This window comes from Dermacentor variabilis, unplaced genomic scaffold (genome assembly GCF_050947875.1).
Source record: "Dermacentor variabilis isolate Ectoservices unplaced genomic scaffold, ASM5094787v1 scaffold_12, whole genome shotgun sequence".
Taxonomy (NCBI): Eukaryota; Metazoa; Arthropoda; class Arachnida; order Ixodida; family Ixodidae; genus Dermacentor; species Dermacentor variabilis.
This window is the reverse complement of record NW_027460280.1, coordinates 18,829,698-18,845,170: the sequence shown is the minus strand read 5'-3', so window position 1 is coordinate 18,845,170 and position 15,473 is coordinate 18,829,698. Positions and strand designations below refer to the sequence as shown.

The window sequence follows — 15,473 nt, the reverse complement described above, 5'->3', positions numbered from 1 at the left end:
AAACATGCTAAACTGGGGCTTGTTTTTTAGTCGGATACCTTTGCTGCACTTCGAAGCTTGGTTCAGCATGGACAAGCTGGTCTTTAAGGCACGCAATAGCTCAGTGGCTTTATCGTACAGCTGCTGAGCTCAAGGTCGTGATCTTCATTCCTTGTGGCTGCATTCGATTGGTTCAAGAAGACCTTAAATTGAGATGCATCTTAAAGGAGCCTAGGCATTCAAATTAATCCGTAGCTGTCCACTATAAAATCCCTTGTAGCTTCACGATGTTAAACCATACTTGTGATAGTGTAGTATAATTATGAAGTAATTGGGAAGAAAAAAAGTGGCACTGCTTTCAAGATTGTAATATTTAAATATTAACCCTTTCAGGATCAATGATGTAAATATACGGCGCCAAAATGGTCGATGCCATATATTTACGGTGCTGTCTGTATGTTTAAAAAGCGCGCCAATTTCCTAACTTTTCATTTCTGTCATGTGCTGCCTCTATGTGGGAATACAGGGAATTTTTTTCGCACTCCTCCCTCTCTCGGTTTTCGTTGCATGGTTTGTTTTAGAGATAGTTTGCTCTGGCGCGTCTAAATACTACAGGTCGCACATTCGCGCGCACGCAGGCGGGCAGCGGTTTGGGTTTTGTTTTGCGGGCGGTTTCAGCTGCTTGCGCTTGCAAAACTGAGGGCTATCTCGTTACAAATCGCCCAAAGGGCAACCGCTTGTTTCTCGCTCGTTTAGTGCTCACAGGGGTGTGCATAGAAAGGATGCTGCTGTGCATGCGTTTCCATTTCTTTTCTTTTTTGCAGACTTGCGAAAACTAATTGCCTCTACTTGGCGATAAGATGAAGATTAGCGGAAGTTTGTCACACGTTTTGCCTTTTTGACAGGCACACAACCACAGTTTTCTTTAGTGCGTGCACCTACGCAGTTAGATTACACTGTGGACGTAAATATTAGTGTAAGAGCAGGAACATTTGAGACTTTCGAAATATTCTCGTGTGCACAGTTTCATAGCTTTGAACTGTGTGTATAACACTGCATCAAATTTTTAATTCTTATAAGTTTATTTCCTTTTCTATTGTTGCTATTCATGAATGAAGAGTACAAATATACCAATGCAAAATATTTGTTTCTCACTTTACGGTCACCCTAGAAAAATTACGGTAAATTTCTTTTGAAATAGGTCCCTAAGAAGAATTGGAATCTGCAATAAAAAAAATTGACCCTGGGCAGTCACATATGGCGAAAAAAAATCGACCCTGAGAGGGTTAATGAACGCAGAACCTGAGTTACAAACTTAGCTAGCTTGTATATAGTCGCCGACCGTTTATTCAGACCTCACGGGGACTGCGGAAATGTCCGAATAAACAGGTGTCCGAAAAAGCAGATTAAGAAAAAAAAAAAAGAAATCCTTTATTTCCACGCACTTATTTGGGCTCGGCAGTAGGCTTGGCTTAAAGAAATCGTGAATGCGCCGTTGCACGCTGTTCCGTTTACGCGCAATCAGATAAGCCTGAATCTCGGAGAGGGTCGTACGGTTACTATAGGCGGCTGATAGCACAATCAAGGTGCATTCACACCGAAAGCGGAGCGTCTAAGCGGACAAGTGGATTTTCAAAGCAGCAAGGCGGCGAGGGCCTGCGCCTGTCCAGACCAGCCTCGTTGTCTGGCTGTCTGCGCTGTCTGCGCCGCCGTGAAGGCGGGGCATCTCGCAATATCTTTAGCAATTTCAGGGACGTGCCGCCATCTCGCGGCACTTTGGGTTTGTCCGCGCACTTTCGATATTTCTTTTCGTCGTGGGTTGGTGCGCTCCCGTCCGCTAATCTACTTCTGCAAAATGATGAGCTCAGACGAAGAAGACGAGATTGTTATCATTTTACTCGCCACTTGTATAGTCACTTTTCAAGATTGTTACAGCGCAACACAAGACAAGGACAAAAGAAGGTATAAACCAACGACACGGCACCGTGTCGTTGTGTTTTACCTTCTTTTGTCCTTGTCTTGTGTTGCACTGTAACAAACCTTACTATAAATCCCAACTAACTGGCCCAACTTGCCGTTTTGACGCTTTTCAAGAACAGAAGCGAAAAGCCCAGAGAAAGACATTCGTTTACATTCGTTCACCAGTGCTTCCGCCGTGTCGAGTTCTGATTGGCTGCGGCCAAAGGGTCGTACTTTTGCGTATTTTCCGCAAAGCGGAAAATACGCGGCCGCTTGGCCGGATCCGCTTGGCTACTTGTCCGCTTGTCCGCTCCGCCTTCGGTGTGAACGTGCCTTCGCTCCTTGTACACACTCTGCATGCGACGGCAGCGTGTACATGGTGCGTCATCTTCAGACTCTGAGTTATCGTCCGGCGGTGCAGCAGAAACCTGACGAATAATTTCGCCGTCGTTGAGTTCTACGCATGTCAGTACAGCAGTATCAGAACCTGTGAAACTGTCAAATGAGACGGTGTCCGGAATCACAATGCAACCACTGTGCAGGTCTCCGCAGAACATTTTCGTCGTCAGTACAGATCACATCGGAAGGCGACAAATCCTAGGCCTCCTGGCACCCGCTTGCCGGCATTACCCAGCGCAGTCTGCACGGGCACAGTCGGCGCCATTAGACACTTGACACTATGCTTCCGTATGCCGCGTTGCATCACCGCAACCTCAACACAGCACACAAAGCAAACATCACCACGCTGTCATGCTGACACCAGTCGCACAAACGGAAAACGTGGCCTACTCGCAGCGTCATGCACGAAGAAAGAAACAAATCAGCTGCTGGATTGTCTTGACATGGCTTACTAAGCTGAGACCGGAACTGCTGTAGCTACGAACCAGGCAGAAACGATGATCATGAGCGGGGATTTGCAGTAGCGCCACTTCGTGATGCAGCAAGGAGGCTCCGTTCAAAACAAAAATCGCGTTCATCAAGTCGAGCCATGCACCGGTCAGAGTCGGTGCATGGTGCTCTCGATCGAGTTGGCTCAAGGAGTGTCCGAAAAATCAGATGAGAAGTTGCAAGGGGTCCGAACCTTCGGCAGTTGTTATACAGCATGGTCTATGGGGAGAATGGTGGTGCCGCGAAGCAGACCGAACAATTGAGCATGTCTGAATTTTTGGAGTCCGGAAAATCAGTCGGTGACTGTATTGCACTATATGCATTGTAAAAGTTGAGGTGTCAATTGGAAATGTTTTCTGGTGCTCCTATGTCTGTGTAGCATTTCTGACTAAAGTTTCAGTTGTCATATGTGTTACAATAAGAAGTTCTCAATGGGATGGATGAGTGGCATCAATTTTTCTCAGCACATATGAAATATAGAGCATCCGCATTGAAGTTCATGATGCGAGCTCTGGCTTTAGCATATGACTATCAAGTTGTTCAGGATGCTAAACACATAGCTTGTAATGCCTTCTGTAAACCGGCTCGGTAATGTTGTGTACTAAAATGGAGAGTAATTACCATATTTACATGTAAATAGCCTGACCATCAATATCACGAGGGATACTTTCGTTCTCTCAGAAAAATAGAAAAAATTACTTACTATAGAAATTACTAACAGGAATTATGACTATGAAAACCGGAAACAATGCAAAAAAAAAAAAAGAGGATGTCCTCAAGGCTTTATTCATCGTTACTTCGAACTTCTGTTACAAAATAAAGTAAAAGGGGGAGTGCTGACGTATTTATCCCTATCAATGAGAACAGCATCGTCATCCTTAACATTCACCGAAGTTATTGAAGAAACATTGCTTCAGAAATGCCTGTGACAGAATTGAACATAGCAAAACCTTTTAAGTGGATTGCACGGTGATGTACCGTGCGACTTCGAGGACCGTTCACTTGACATGCCGCACAGCAGCGCCTATCGTATCTCGTCAATTACCAGTGGGCAAACAGGGACGAATGTTCATTATGCATCACATAAGCTTAGTTTGTATGGAGAGACCTTTCATAATTTAACCAAGCGAGGGAGTGCACTTGGCTAAGCGTCCATCCGATGGTTTTTCTGAAAGCCTATGGCAATAAATTGACGCAGCAATTTATTTTTCTCGACAACAGTGACATGCAAGTGCGGTCTGATATACTTTATTCGCACGATTCTACCACGCCGCCGATTGTAATGCGCAGTTCTGTTATTACCCAAATATTAAAAAAAAACTTGGTACAAATTCTACTGTGCACATCAAATAACGAAACCGGAGTCGTCACTTACCATGTTGAAACGATTCTATGGAACATTTAAAGACACACAAACTTGAACACAGCTGAATCTTAGTAGCTGGTCGCTATCGGAGTCCGACGACACCACCTTTTCACTGTTTACCGACCTTAGAAAGTAATCTTCAGTTCCATTTAATGCATTAGAAATGCCGCACTTCTTGAAGGCTTGCGCAACCACTGTCTGCGGGAGGGCATTCCACGCACCATGGAGCCACCTTGCAATGTCTTCGAGCATTGCTTTCTTCAAACTACGCGTTCAATGGCAGTGTAGCAGCTACTCACATTGGGAGGGGAGGGGTAAGAATCAGGGTCATTTTTTTTTTTAAATTAGAATTAGTTACATTTGTAACAAGCCATGCAAATTTGAATGCACCTTTTATTAAAAAGAGGTGCACATTGGAATCGTGCAAATAGGTTCTTTCTAAAGGGGCTTAATTTTTGTTATTTTTTATTGCTGAACCATAAACTCAAGGAGCACCGCACGTGTACCACGGCTGCCTATGCTGGAGCCATGCTATTTTGCCTCTAGCAATGTGGCTGGCGGCGGCTTCACTCACTCTCGTAGGCAGTGGCTGGGCCTGCCACTCCAGAATTGTTATATAACCTCCTTGGTTGCATCTTTGATCCCTTATTTCAGGGATTTACTAAAAAAACAGGGGCGCAACCAAATATTTCCATATCAATGAATGTTTAGGTCATGGAATAATGGGCACAGGAGAATACAAGGAGTTCAAATTATTTATTTTACTGCAAGTTTGTTTTACTACAATGCGAGTGTGCTTGCAGCGAAGTGTGAATTTTTCATGAAAAACTTCGCGGATGATTACGATACTCCTTAATGTGAAATTTGAGCGATATGGGTTTTCATTTCGCAATACTCAAACCCCGTTATAACAAAACAGGATATAACAAAATAATGAATATAACGAAGTAAATGAAATTCCCTCGTGAAATCCCCATAGAGATCCATGTATTTAAAACCTCATTTTAATGCAGTGAAATTGTCCGGCCAATAAATATAACGAACTAAATTTGTCTGCGAAACCAAAAAGTACCGAACCGCTGCCCGTCAAGTACATCGCTTTCCATGGGATTCAGCACTTGCTTATCGGGGCAGGTCATAACTCCCACATACTCGCGTCAAATACATCGTCGAGCAACACAGGGCTTTCTCACCACCATGTGTAGCTGCACACCTGAGGAGCAGCAACAGCTCACTATCATACTTTTTCACTGACCTTTCTTTCTTGCCCGTGCCTGGCTGCACATCTACACGAGGAGGTGCGAAAGATAGTGCATTCACCTCTGCACGCCAGGCAGGCAGACACAACTGGGCTTGGCCTCCGAGATTTTTCCCGTCACAATTTGAAGGGGCACGTGCAAGCCTGTGCAAGTTGTGCCATGCTGCACGGCTCCGTGCGGCGGTGCAAAACATTAGTGCATTCACTTCTCTATTTCTCTAATGCGCGCCGTGTAGGCAGCCGCAGCTGGGCTGGCCTCAGAGACCACCCCAGTGCAGTCTCGGGAGATGGGGGGTCACGCCCAGGCTGTGCATTCACTTCTCACCCTGCAGCATGCCGTGCATGCTGACAGCTGGGCGTGGCCTCTGAGATTGAATTGGCGTTGGTCTGATCTCGGAGGCCACGAGCTGGCCGAGCCGAGCCGGCACAGCGAAATTCACTTACCTCCTCACTCACACAGGAAAGTGCCGTGTTGTGTGCCACATGCTACTCGACCACGATGAGCCAAGTGGAAAGCAAACACAAAAGACCATCACAATAGAACAGAAGGCAGCTATCTAAAGGCTGTCACGTCAGGTGCTAAGAAGACGTGTGACACGCTAAAGATCCTTTTGTTGTTTTATTCAAATTTCATTGCATGCGTGGCCGTGTAGCTAGCGGCTAAGCAGGCCACAAGGCCATCTTCTTGGGTCTGTTCGATTAGCCTGGATCTAATGGATCTAATGAAGTAATGGATAGAATGAAGTAATTTCAGCTGCCCCTTCAACTTCATTATAACGAGGTTCGAGTGTTTATTGAAGCATTGCAACGATCATTGTACCGAGCGGCAGAGCTGCAACATGTGGCGCTACATATAGACCGGCCACGCAGCTGCCACTTCACGGCAACTGCAGCTTCTGCAGCCATAATCCTTATTGGGAAACGCTTGCGACGAACGCTGTGCACACTGGTGAACTTTGTGGTTCTTTCTTTCACTTGTGAATGTCTGGCGCCACAGTTGCCATGAATGCACAGACGTGAGCGCCATCTGGTGGTGCTTCAAATTGGCTTCCTTCGCTTTCGCACTCTCTTCGCTATCGCAGTGCCTTTCTCCTCACCCTTTTGCCATGCTCTCCTTCTCTGCTTTCCTCCTCGTTTCGCTATCGCCTCATTCACCACTGCACTTTGCATTCGCTCAGTGCAGGAATGGGCACCTAAGACCTGCACCCTAAAGTAAGCAAATCATACTGCAGGAATGCAAGCAACATTTGCTTACGTTTATGTTGCCATCACTTCTCACTAGTTCCACTTCAACATTCAACATGCATGCTTTGTATTTTTCCGATTTGCCGAAAGCTCCCAATTGTTTTGCTTTGTTTTATGTGATCTTTATGAAAACTGAAATGCATCTCAGCTTCTCGAAAGGTGCCTCCATGGATTGATCTTGAACACAAACGTGGAACAACTTGTCTTGGTGTTCTTTGAAAAAGCCATATTTGTTTGAGTATCCACTTTAAGAATGTCAATGTGTGGCGCTATTAGTTATTGTAATAATGGGAACAATGCTCAGAGGAATGCCTTTTAGGCCCTCAGTGTCAAATTAGAAGTAGTTAATTATACGGTGCTAAGCAAGCCGGACAATGGAACCACCAAGGCACACTTCGTAGTCTCTGCTGAAAGCATTTATTTTCTAAGCAGTGAGAAATAGTCAAAGAAACAATTAAATGGAATGACCGATATGTATAATTAGTGTCAGTGTATTACCCAGGGGTTGGGGAGGTAGAATGACTATTTAAATACACTACATCCAATCTGTACATTCAGTCTTGTTCAGCTAGACGAGGCACTTCTGCGGTGATCATTCTCCTGTCCTTCAGGACAGAAGGATTGATCAAAAGCACCCAGCCTCTCCATTTTCTTCAGCACAAGGCAAGTTGGGAGGGACAAGAGGGAAAATGGCTAAGGAATATGAAGATGCATCTGGTTTGTTCAGTGGAATTAGGTTTACTCTGCAAGCTGAAAATTTTGAGCGTGGGAGCGCTGTAGTTTGTTGATTACCGACAGTTGAGTAGTTGCAGTGCCGTAGGCAGAACTTCACTTTATTTCTTTTCTCATTTATAGGCAGAAGATGTGCGCTGCCTGCTGACTGATGCCATGCCTCCACATGCCCTCCCTCCTTCGGCTAAAGCATCAGCAGTTCAGCCACAATGCCCATCCAACATGCTAGGAGGAAGCCCACTGTCAGCGCTGTCATTGGAAGCACTGGAGGCTGAAATCCCTGCAGCCATGAGCCTGCTGTCAACACAGCGTGCCGGTCACGTACGAGAGGGCTCAGCAGCCAGTGAACCTCTCGCTGAGCTCACGACACACAACAAAGAATTTATGCAGTTTCTCACCAACATTGGCCTGGGGCATCTTTGTGAGCTTTTTGAGAAAGAGATGGTGCGTTTGGAGATTTGCCTCTTTTTTTTCTCTGCTCAAGAAATGTAGCGATGTGAAAAAATTTTTCATATGAATTGGATATGAATGCAGTTGAACCTCATTATAACGAAGTCACACCTGACACAAAATTATCTTTGTAATGTCCATATTTGTTATATGCACATATATGTTGCACTGTAATATTGGTGGGACAATTATTATTTACTTCGTTATATTCAATAATTCGTTATATCCATATTTGTTGTGTCAAGGGTTGACTTTATTTAACTTCTAGTATTGAATTGAGCACCGAGGAATGCTTTTCAAATGTAAGTTTCTATAACGTAATATATTGCAGTTATGTTGCCTACAGTAAAAGATATAGTCAACCATTACAGTAGAAGATTCTTTATTTGGCCCTTCATAGAAAACTTTAGTAATTCGCTCTGTGTTATATTGTAATTGCTTTTTTTTGTGAGATTATTTGCTTTCATTTTACACACTGTTTGAGACCTATGCTTCTCACTCTTCAGATTACAATTGACATCTTGGCTGAGATGGGTCACGAGGAACTGAAGCAGATAGGCGTGTCTGCTTACGGGCACAGACACAAGTTGATGAAGGGCATTGAGAAGCTGCTCACAGGTCGAGGTGGGTGCCAGATTTTTAACAAGCCTGCATCTTTTGGTGTATGCAAAAGCTTCGGCTTTCTGTTGCTTGCCACCTGTGATCTAAAAACAGTTTTTTGTTACAGCAATCTCGTCAACACTTATGCCCAACACAACTGGAACTGTCTTAGTGGACCTTTCGCCTGATGATAAAGAGTACATGGCTGTAGAAGAGGAGGTGGGTAGCACTAGCCAGGCCGTGCTCATTGTTGCTCATGCATGTGCTATGCTATCAGGCTGTAAGTCAGGATGAGAGCTGCACTTGAACCTTTGGATTACTGGCAGGTTGTTTTAGCATGCGACTTTACTGCAGCACCGACTTTACCGAGAAGAGCAACTTCCATGACATATGACTTGAGGCCATGTTATGGACTCTTCTTCACTGAAAGTGTGACCTGTTGTACACTTGGCAGTTCTGCAGTTAAAAAGCAGGATTAGTATCGTAAACATTTCAGTGTTCTCACATAACAATGCAAGTAAGAATATTGTGCACATTCTAATGCTCATAATGCCAACTGGTTAGGAATGCTGGCTATCCTTCCCTGGGCTAATATTATACGCATTCACGAATACAGTCGAAATTTGATATATTGAATAGCGAGGTGATTGCGAAGTAGTTCAATATAAGCAGAATTCGATGTATAAAATCACGTAAAAAGACACATCAAAAACTTCTGCAAATCAATCAATGAACCAAGGGCGCGATCGGGAATCGCTGTTCGGAGTGTGTGTTCAATTGCACCGTGTGCAATTGGCCTAGGCCGTGCTGACTTAATCGGCCGTGAATGCGCGGTCTATTGCGCCGCACGCAATTAGCCTAGGCAGCGCTAACTTCATCAGCCGCGCAAAGTCGGGACAGCCTATACTCGCAGACAACTTTTCTTGGCTATGAAGCGAAGGCTACGGAAACTAAGCACGCCTCTTTCACCGCTGCTGTAAGTAGTCCTGCAGCTTTCCTCACATTTTCTTGTGTGGGAAATAGAAAACAATACTTTCTTTTTTGTTTTTTACAGCACCTATCTTGAAATGATATGTAACATTCACCAGTCAACTATTGCTATTTTATTGTATTTTTAGTTTGCTCTTTCGAGTTTTCACACACCCGAAACAGTCGCAAATTTTGCACATTCATCAAACGTAAAATGACGCCCGTGTCTTCTGCTGAGTGTTCGTCGCTTGCTGTTCCACCAATCAGCGCCCCTGAGAGGCTGTTGTCCAACTTTAGAAAAAAAAAAAAGCACACACAGAAAAGTTTTTTACAGCGTCTGCGCGGAAACCAAGCGAACCCCTCCAGAAATCGCAACCATTTGGACGTATGTACGAACGAGTGAGCGAGCTGACTGCTGCGTCGGCTCCACTAACGCCAGTGTCGATTGTGCGTCCAAATCCTAGCTGACGCCAAAGCTCCGACGCAGGCTGCGATGCTTGCTGTTCGGAACTTCGTACATATTGGATGTGAATAAACATTGATTCACGCCGAGTGAATTGTATCTGCCTTGACGAAAGAGGTTGTGCGAGGTTGGTGAAACCGAAACTGGTGCCGAGTGCGCCCGGACTACATTGTGTACGAATACAGTCGAGGAGAAGATTCGCCTTTCGCTTCATAACCTTTCGCTTCATAGCCAAGAAAAGTTGTCCGCGAGTATAGGCCAAACACGTTCGCCTGCGCCGCACGCGCGATCCGAACAACGATCCTTGATCACACCCCAATTGTGGCGCTGGCGCAGGTAATACGCACTTGAAGCTTCACACAAAGTATTTATTTATTTGGCTGAAAGTAGTGCAGCAGTGTAGCCTGCTTCTTATTGGCAGCCATGTGCTTAAACACGGAGTCCTCAACATAGTCTAAGCGATCCACAAGCGATAGGCCGGTGCCCTCTATTGCGCCACAGTAGCAGCGTAGAAGGGCCAAAGCAGCTACAGCACCAGTTGAAGTCGGGAGCGGGGCAACATCAGAGCTTGCGAGATCAACCTTGACAGCGTCTTCGTTTGGCCGCTACTTGTGCTGCGATCTCCAAGTCTGTCAATCGAAGCATTTTGAAACACTGTCAGTAACAAAGTGTTGAGTGGCATCTGCCGAGGTGTCTATGAGTGAGCCCAGTCAGCACTCGCTGTTGCGCGTCTTTGTGGATGCAAGTGCAAACCCGCTAGTCCTCGTGATGCGCGGCAGGCGCAGAGCGCGGCACCGAGGAGGAGTCAGTGCGACAAATGTAATGCGTCGTTGATGTTGTCGAACCAGTGAAGCCGCTGAGTGCATACGCCGCTATGTTCAAATGGCACCCTCAGCACGATCGCAGCAGTTGGGAACGCCCATTGCGCTACTGCCATCTTCCAGGGTGTTGCGGAAAGCTCACCATCTGTCAACGGAGCATACGGGGTCTGGGATGGTGGAGTTTGATATATCCATTTTACGTCCAACCCCGTTCGAAGTAAAAAATAACAATGCATGCGATTTTCCAGGTGATATAGAAATTGTTCGATATGCGCAATAATTCAATATATCCGTGTTCGATATATCGAGATTTAACTGTACCTAAGAAAGTTAATGGCTGCCACAGTAGCTTGGTTGGCAAAGCACCGCATGCTTAATGCAGAAGTTGTGGTCTCCACCTGTGGCAGCTTATCTCTTTACCCACTTTAATTTGCCTTTACCTAAATATTTAGACATTTCAATTAAACGAAACAATTATCTTATGGTTGTTGTTATGTTGTGTTCTTGCTTGAGCAAGTCGGACATGGGACCAGCTGAGTTGAGAGCAGAAATGGAACGGTGTTTATTGAGGCTGTACAGATTCAGGATGCATTACATAGGGGGGGCACAAGCTGTCAGCTAACTTGAAAGACAATGCATAAATGGCAGGAAAAGAGCAAGCAATGCACATACAGTTGAACCCGACTATAACGAATCTGTTTACATTGAATTATTCTATATATCGAGCAATTTCTGAACATAGTTATAATTCTGAATTCTATAATTCTGAACATAGTTATAGGTATAGTTACAATGAGTATATATAGCAAAAATTACGCTTACATTGAACAAAAATAGCAGCGACTCCCGATATATCGAACAAGTGGTGCAAAAGTGCCCCCAGAAGTTGGCTTTCCCTCGTGGCAGCGGGGAAACCCGCCGGCGCGGCTCCATCCAACCGCTCTCCCTATCGTGACCACACTGCGTCGGGCGAGCCGTCGACATCCCCCTGCAAAAAATAATGATCCTAGCCCACCTGCAGCGCTTGCTCAGACAGCCAATCAGAGGCTCTTGTGCCCTCGTCGTGCAAGATGGTGCAAGTGTGAGTTGTCTCGCTGCTTTTCTGGTTCATTGTGTTTGCGGTGTTTGCACCTTGTGAGCCTTCTCCTGCAGTTAAGCGGCAGAATTTGCCTTTCGCCATGAAGCTTGAAATCATAAATCAGGTCGAACGCGATGAGAAGTCGGATGTACCCGCAGTGTGCAAGATTCAGAGGGGAGCACTCTCAGCACGATCTTGAAGAATAAGGGGGATATTAGAGATAAAGCTGACGAACTCGCGACCTGGTGCCTGTGAAGCGCGACGCATATGCATGGCTGTGTACAAGTGGTTCATCTGAAATTGCTTCAGACGTGCCAGCTTCCACGTACTCGGTGATGACTGTAAATTCTGATGAATGCGATGAAGCCATTGCCAGTGTTGCTGAAGTTTGGAGCAAGCTGTCAGAATTTCTGGAAGCTGTTGACGAATCAACGGTCGACAAGTTTGGGAGTGCAGATGATGGTGTCACGACCACGGGAGAGCCCAAAAACGAAGACTACATTGCCAACATCGTACCGAGCACAAGTGAAAGTGGGCACAATGAGGAAAGCAACGACGGTCCTTTGCCCACATCCTCCGAGATGATTGGCGCACTTGCACTAGTCTGGTGCTTCTGCGTGAATGCGGTAGGTTGCGGCCTCAGCTGCTCGGACTCCTTAGACAATGTGGAGAAGTGCGTGTGTAGCAGGCAGTGAAATTGCCCAAGCAGAAGAAAATACAGGACTATTTCATGGGAAACAGCTAGTTTCATCAATAAAGGGATTTTATAAATTTATATGCTTTTATGACATCCAATTCTTTAGCAGGCTTATATCAAATTATGCTCTATATCGAACTTATAGGCTTTTTTCTAGGAGTTCACTATAGCCTGGTTCAACTATATAACAGTTGTGACTAATGAAAAAAATCAAGCTTCCCGTATCCACTTATTCTTCTTGCTCAAATGTTAGCTCCACCACTGTATAGACCACTGCCTCTGCTGTTCTTGCATAGAAAGGGATATCACATCACTCTGCTGACTACATGTGTTGCTGCTGCAAGAGTCCCTCACTGTTTTCTAACACTGAGAATGAATTTGCATTAAGTGAGGTAAGTGCATGACACTCCTCCATGCTTCAGAGAAGTCAGATCATCAATAAAAGTAGCTTGTAATTGTTACCTGAGGTTTGAGAAGCTGTGAGCTGCCTGAGGAACTAAAAAACAACCCATTTTAAACAAGTGCATTTGGGAAAAAGCTATGCTGTCGGAGATTACTTGTTATATACAGTCGAACCTCGATAAATCGAACAGCGCGGTGATCACGAAATAGTTCGATATAGCCAGAATTGGATATATAAAATCACTCAAAAAACAAGTTGAAAACTTCTGCAAATAAATCAATGAACCAATGGTGCGATCGGGAATCGTTGTTCAAAGCACGCGTTCGGTTGTGCCACGCGCAATTGGCCTACACCGCGCAGACTGCGTCAGCCGCGCGAAGTCGGCGTGGCCTAGGCCAGTTGTGTGCAAAACAACCGAATGCGCGCTCCAAACAACGATCCCCGATCGCGCCCCAATCGTGGCGCAGTAAATACTGCGCCACCAACATTTTACAGTATTGATTTAAGCACAAAGCCTCCAATGAAGAAGTTGATTGAGAAACACGCAAATGACTTCCTTGCATGAAAATAGCTATTGTGGTTTAAATTTTTTCGGGCTCAATAGAAAGCATCTGAGATCTGATAAAGCACCACTTGCACTACATTAGTGCCTTGAGACATTCTTGGAATGGATGCTGCAGGCAAACAGGATGCGCTTCGCACAGCAGAGATGGATTGAAAACTTTGGTCTTCCATTTTTGCTAAGATATCTTGTCTACTGAAGCGATTAAGCAAATGAAGCTACAGAATATAGTAATAAAGAGTGCATGGCATTTCTTGAAGCTCTTTCAGTGTTTTTGCTGTTGACAGATTGCATTAAGTGGCAAGGAAGCTTGCCACTCATTAAGTGGCAGTGGGTGGCAGGACATCTGAAATGATGTCCATGGCTGTTGCTTCTCAAGCATAATTTTCCTACATTCCTATTCATAGCCTATTCCCTAGTCTAGTTGTTCCTATTCAAGCCTATTTATACGTTCGATCTACAGGGTCCTGAATATTTGGCTGCGCGTGTTCAAAAAAAGGTTTTGCACTCACTGCTGCACTGTTCCCGTTCAAATTTTGCAGAACGATAGCATTTTGGCGTCGACTTCATTTAGTGTAACACTTAGCATGATTAGTCGCCTGTTTTTCAGGACAAATGTGAGAAACTGTTTTCGTCTATGGAAAAATGGCGTCTGAAAAGCCGGCCCTGGTACAGACTTGTGTCGCCACCTGCCGTCATCTGCAGAAAGCAGCATTTCAGAGAGGGCTGCCGTGTGTTACCCACTCCTGGAACAGGCGACTGCCCTCCCTGAAACACTGCTTTCTGCACACGACAGGTGGCGACACAAGTTTATGCTTGCGCCGTCATGGCAGCAGCTCGCATCCCCATAAGCGCCGGCAAATTTGTACTTTTTTCTTAAAAACCAAGCAATTAACTGTGCTAAGTGTTATACTAAACAAAGCCAACACCAAAATGTGATCGTTCTGCAAAATTTGACCAAGAACAGTGCAGCGGTGAGCACAAGAATTTTTTTTTAACACGCGCAACCAAATATTCAGGACCCTGTATGTGCTACACATATAATTCATTCCGTGCGTGCGAGTCTGCTTATATGTCATGGCACACAATTGCCTGGTCATGTGGTACATCTTGCACGCTTTCTTTGAAGCCCTGGAAAATTAAAACCATAGCAGCTATTTTCATGGAAAGAAATCAGTTGGATATTTCTGTGTAGGCTCCACAAATTGTCCATTGAAGGTTTTACATTTAAATGCAGTTCCACATAAAAAAAATGACATGTTCACTTTCTAGTTTTGTAGTGGCGCCGCTCAGGGCACCACTGGCTTTTAATCCTTTTTCTTATTGTACGGCCGGCACCTGTTGTACACAATCGTCACAATCTTTCCCTACAAGCCGGTTGCATCTGAGTGTGTGCCTATTTCTGCCACAGCTAGACATGCTGAAGAGTGTTGCGATCTTGCCCAGGCATTTACTTCAAATGACCAAGAGCATCAGAGGAATGTTCATGGTGACACAGCTTCTATGCCCACGTTCCTCCCTGGAGCACTGGTGTGGCTCTCATCGAAACTACTGCCCAAGTATGAAGGCCCCTACCGCGTCGTGAGAAGGACGTGGTAGGGACCAGACCATGAGAAGGAAATTCACAGAAGAATAAAAATGGCTTAGATCGCATACGGCTGACATCGTGAGCTCCTGACTGGAAGCTTACCATTATTGTTGAAAAGGAAGGTATACAATCACTGCATTTTACCTGTGCTGACATATGGGGCAGAGACTTGGAGGCTGACAAAGAAGTTTGAGAACAAGTTAAGGGATGCACAAACAGCGATGGAACGAAGAATGCTTGGCATAACTTTAAGAGACAGCGATTTGGATCAGAGAGCAAACAGGTATAGACAATATTCTAATTGACATTAAGGGAAAGAAATGGTGCTGGGCAGGCACAATTAGATAACCGTTGGACCATTAGGGTGGTATAATGGGTACCAGGAGAAGGGAAGCGCAGTAGAGGACGGCAGAAG

At 45.1% G+C, this 15,473-nt stretch overlaps 1 protein-coding gene across 2 annotated transcripts in view; it reads left to right on the top strand.

Annotated features, from left to right (window-relative positions):
• Positions 1-15,473, top strand: part of Tnks (tankyrase) — a 332,402-nt gene that overhangs the window by 240,989 nt on the left and 75,940 nt on the right. For both annotated transcript variants that reach the window (XM_075676418.1, XM_075676419.1), the window contains exons 20-22: positions 7,551-7,871; positions 8,384-8,501; positions 8,605-8,696. In XM_075676418.1, the coding sequence (XP_075532533.1) occupies positions 7,551-7,871; positions 8,384-8,501; positions 8,605-8,696 (531 nt within the window). The remainder of the gene's footprint in view (positions 1-7,550; positions 7,872-8,383; positions 8,502-8,604; positions 8,697-15,473) is intronic.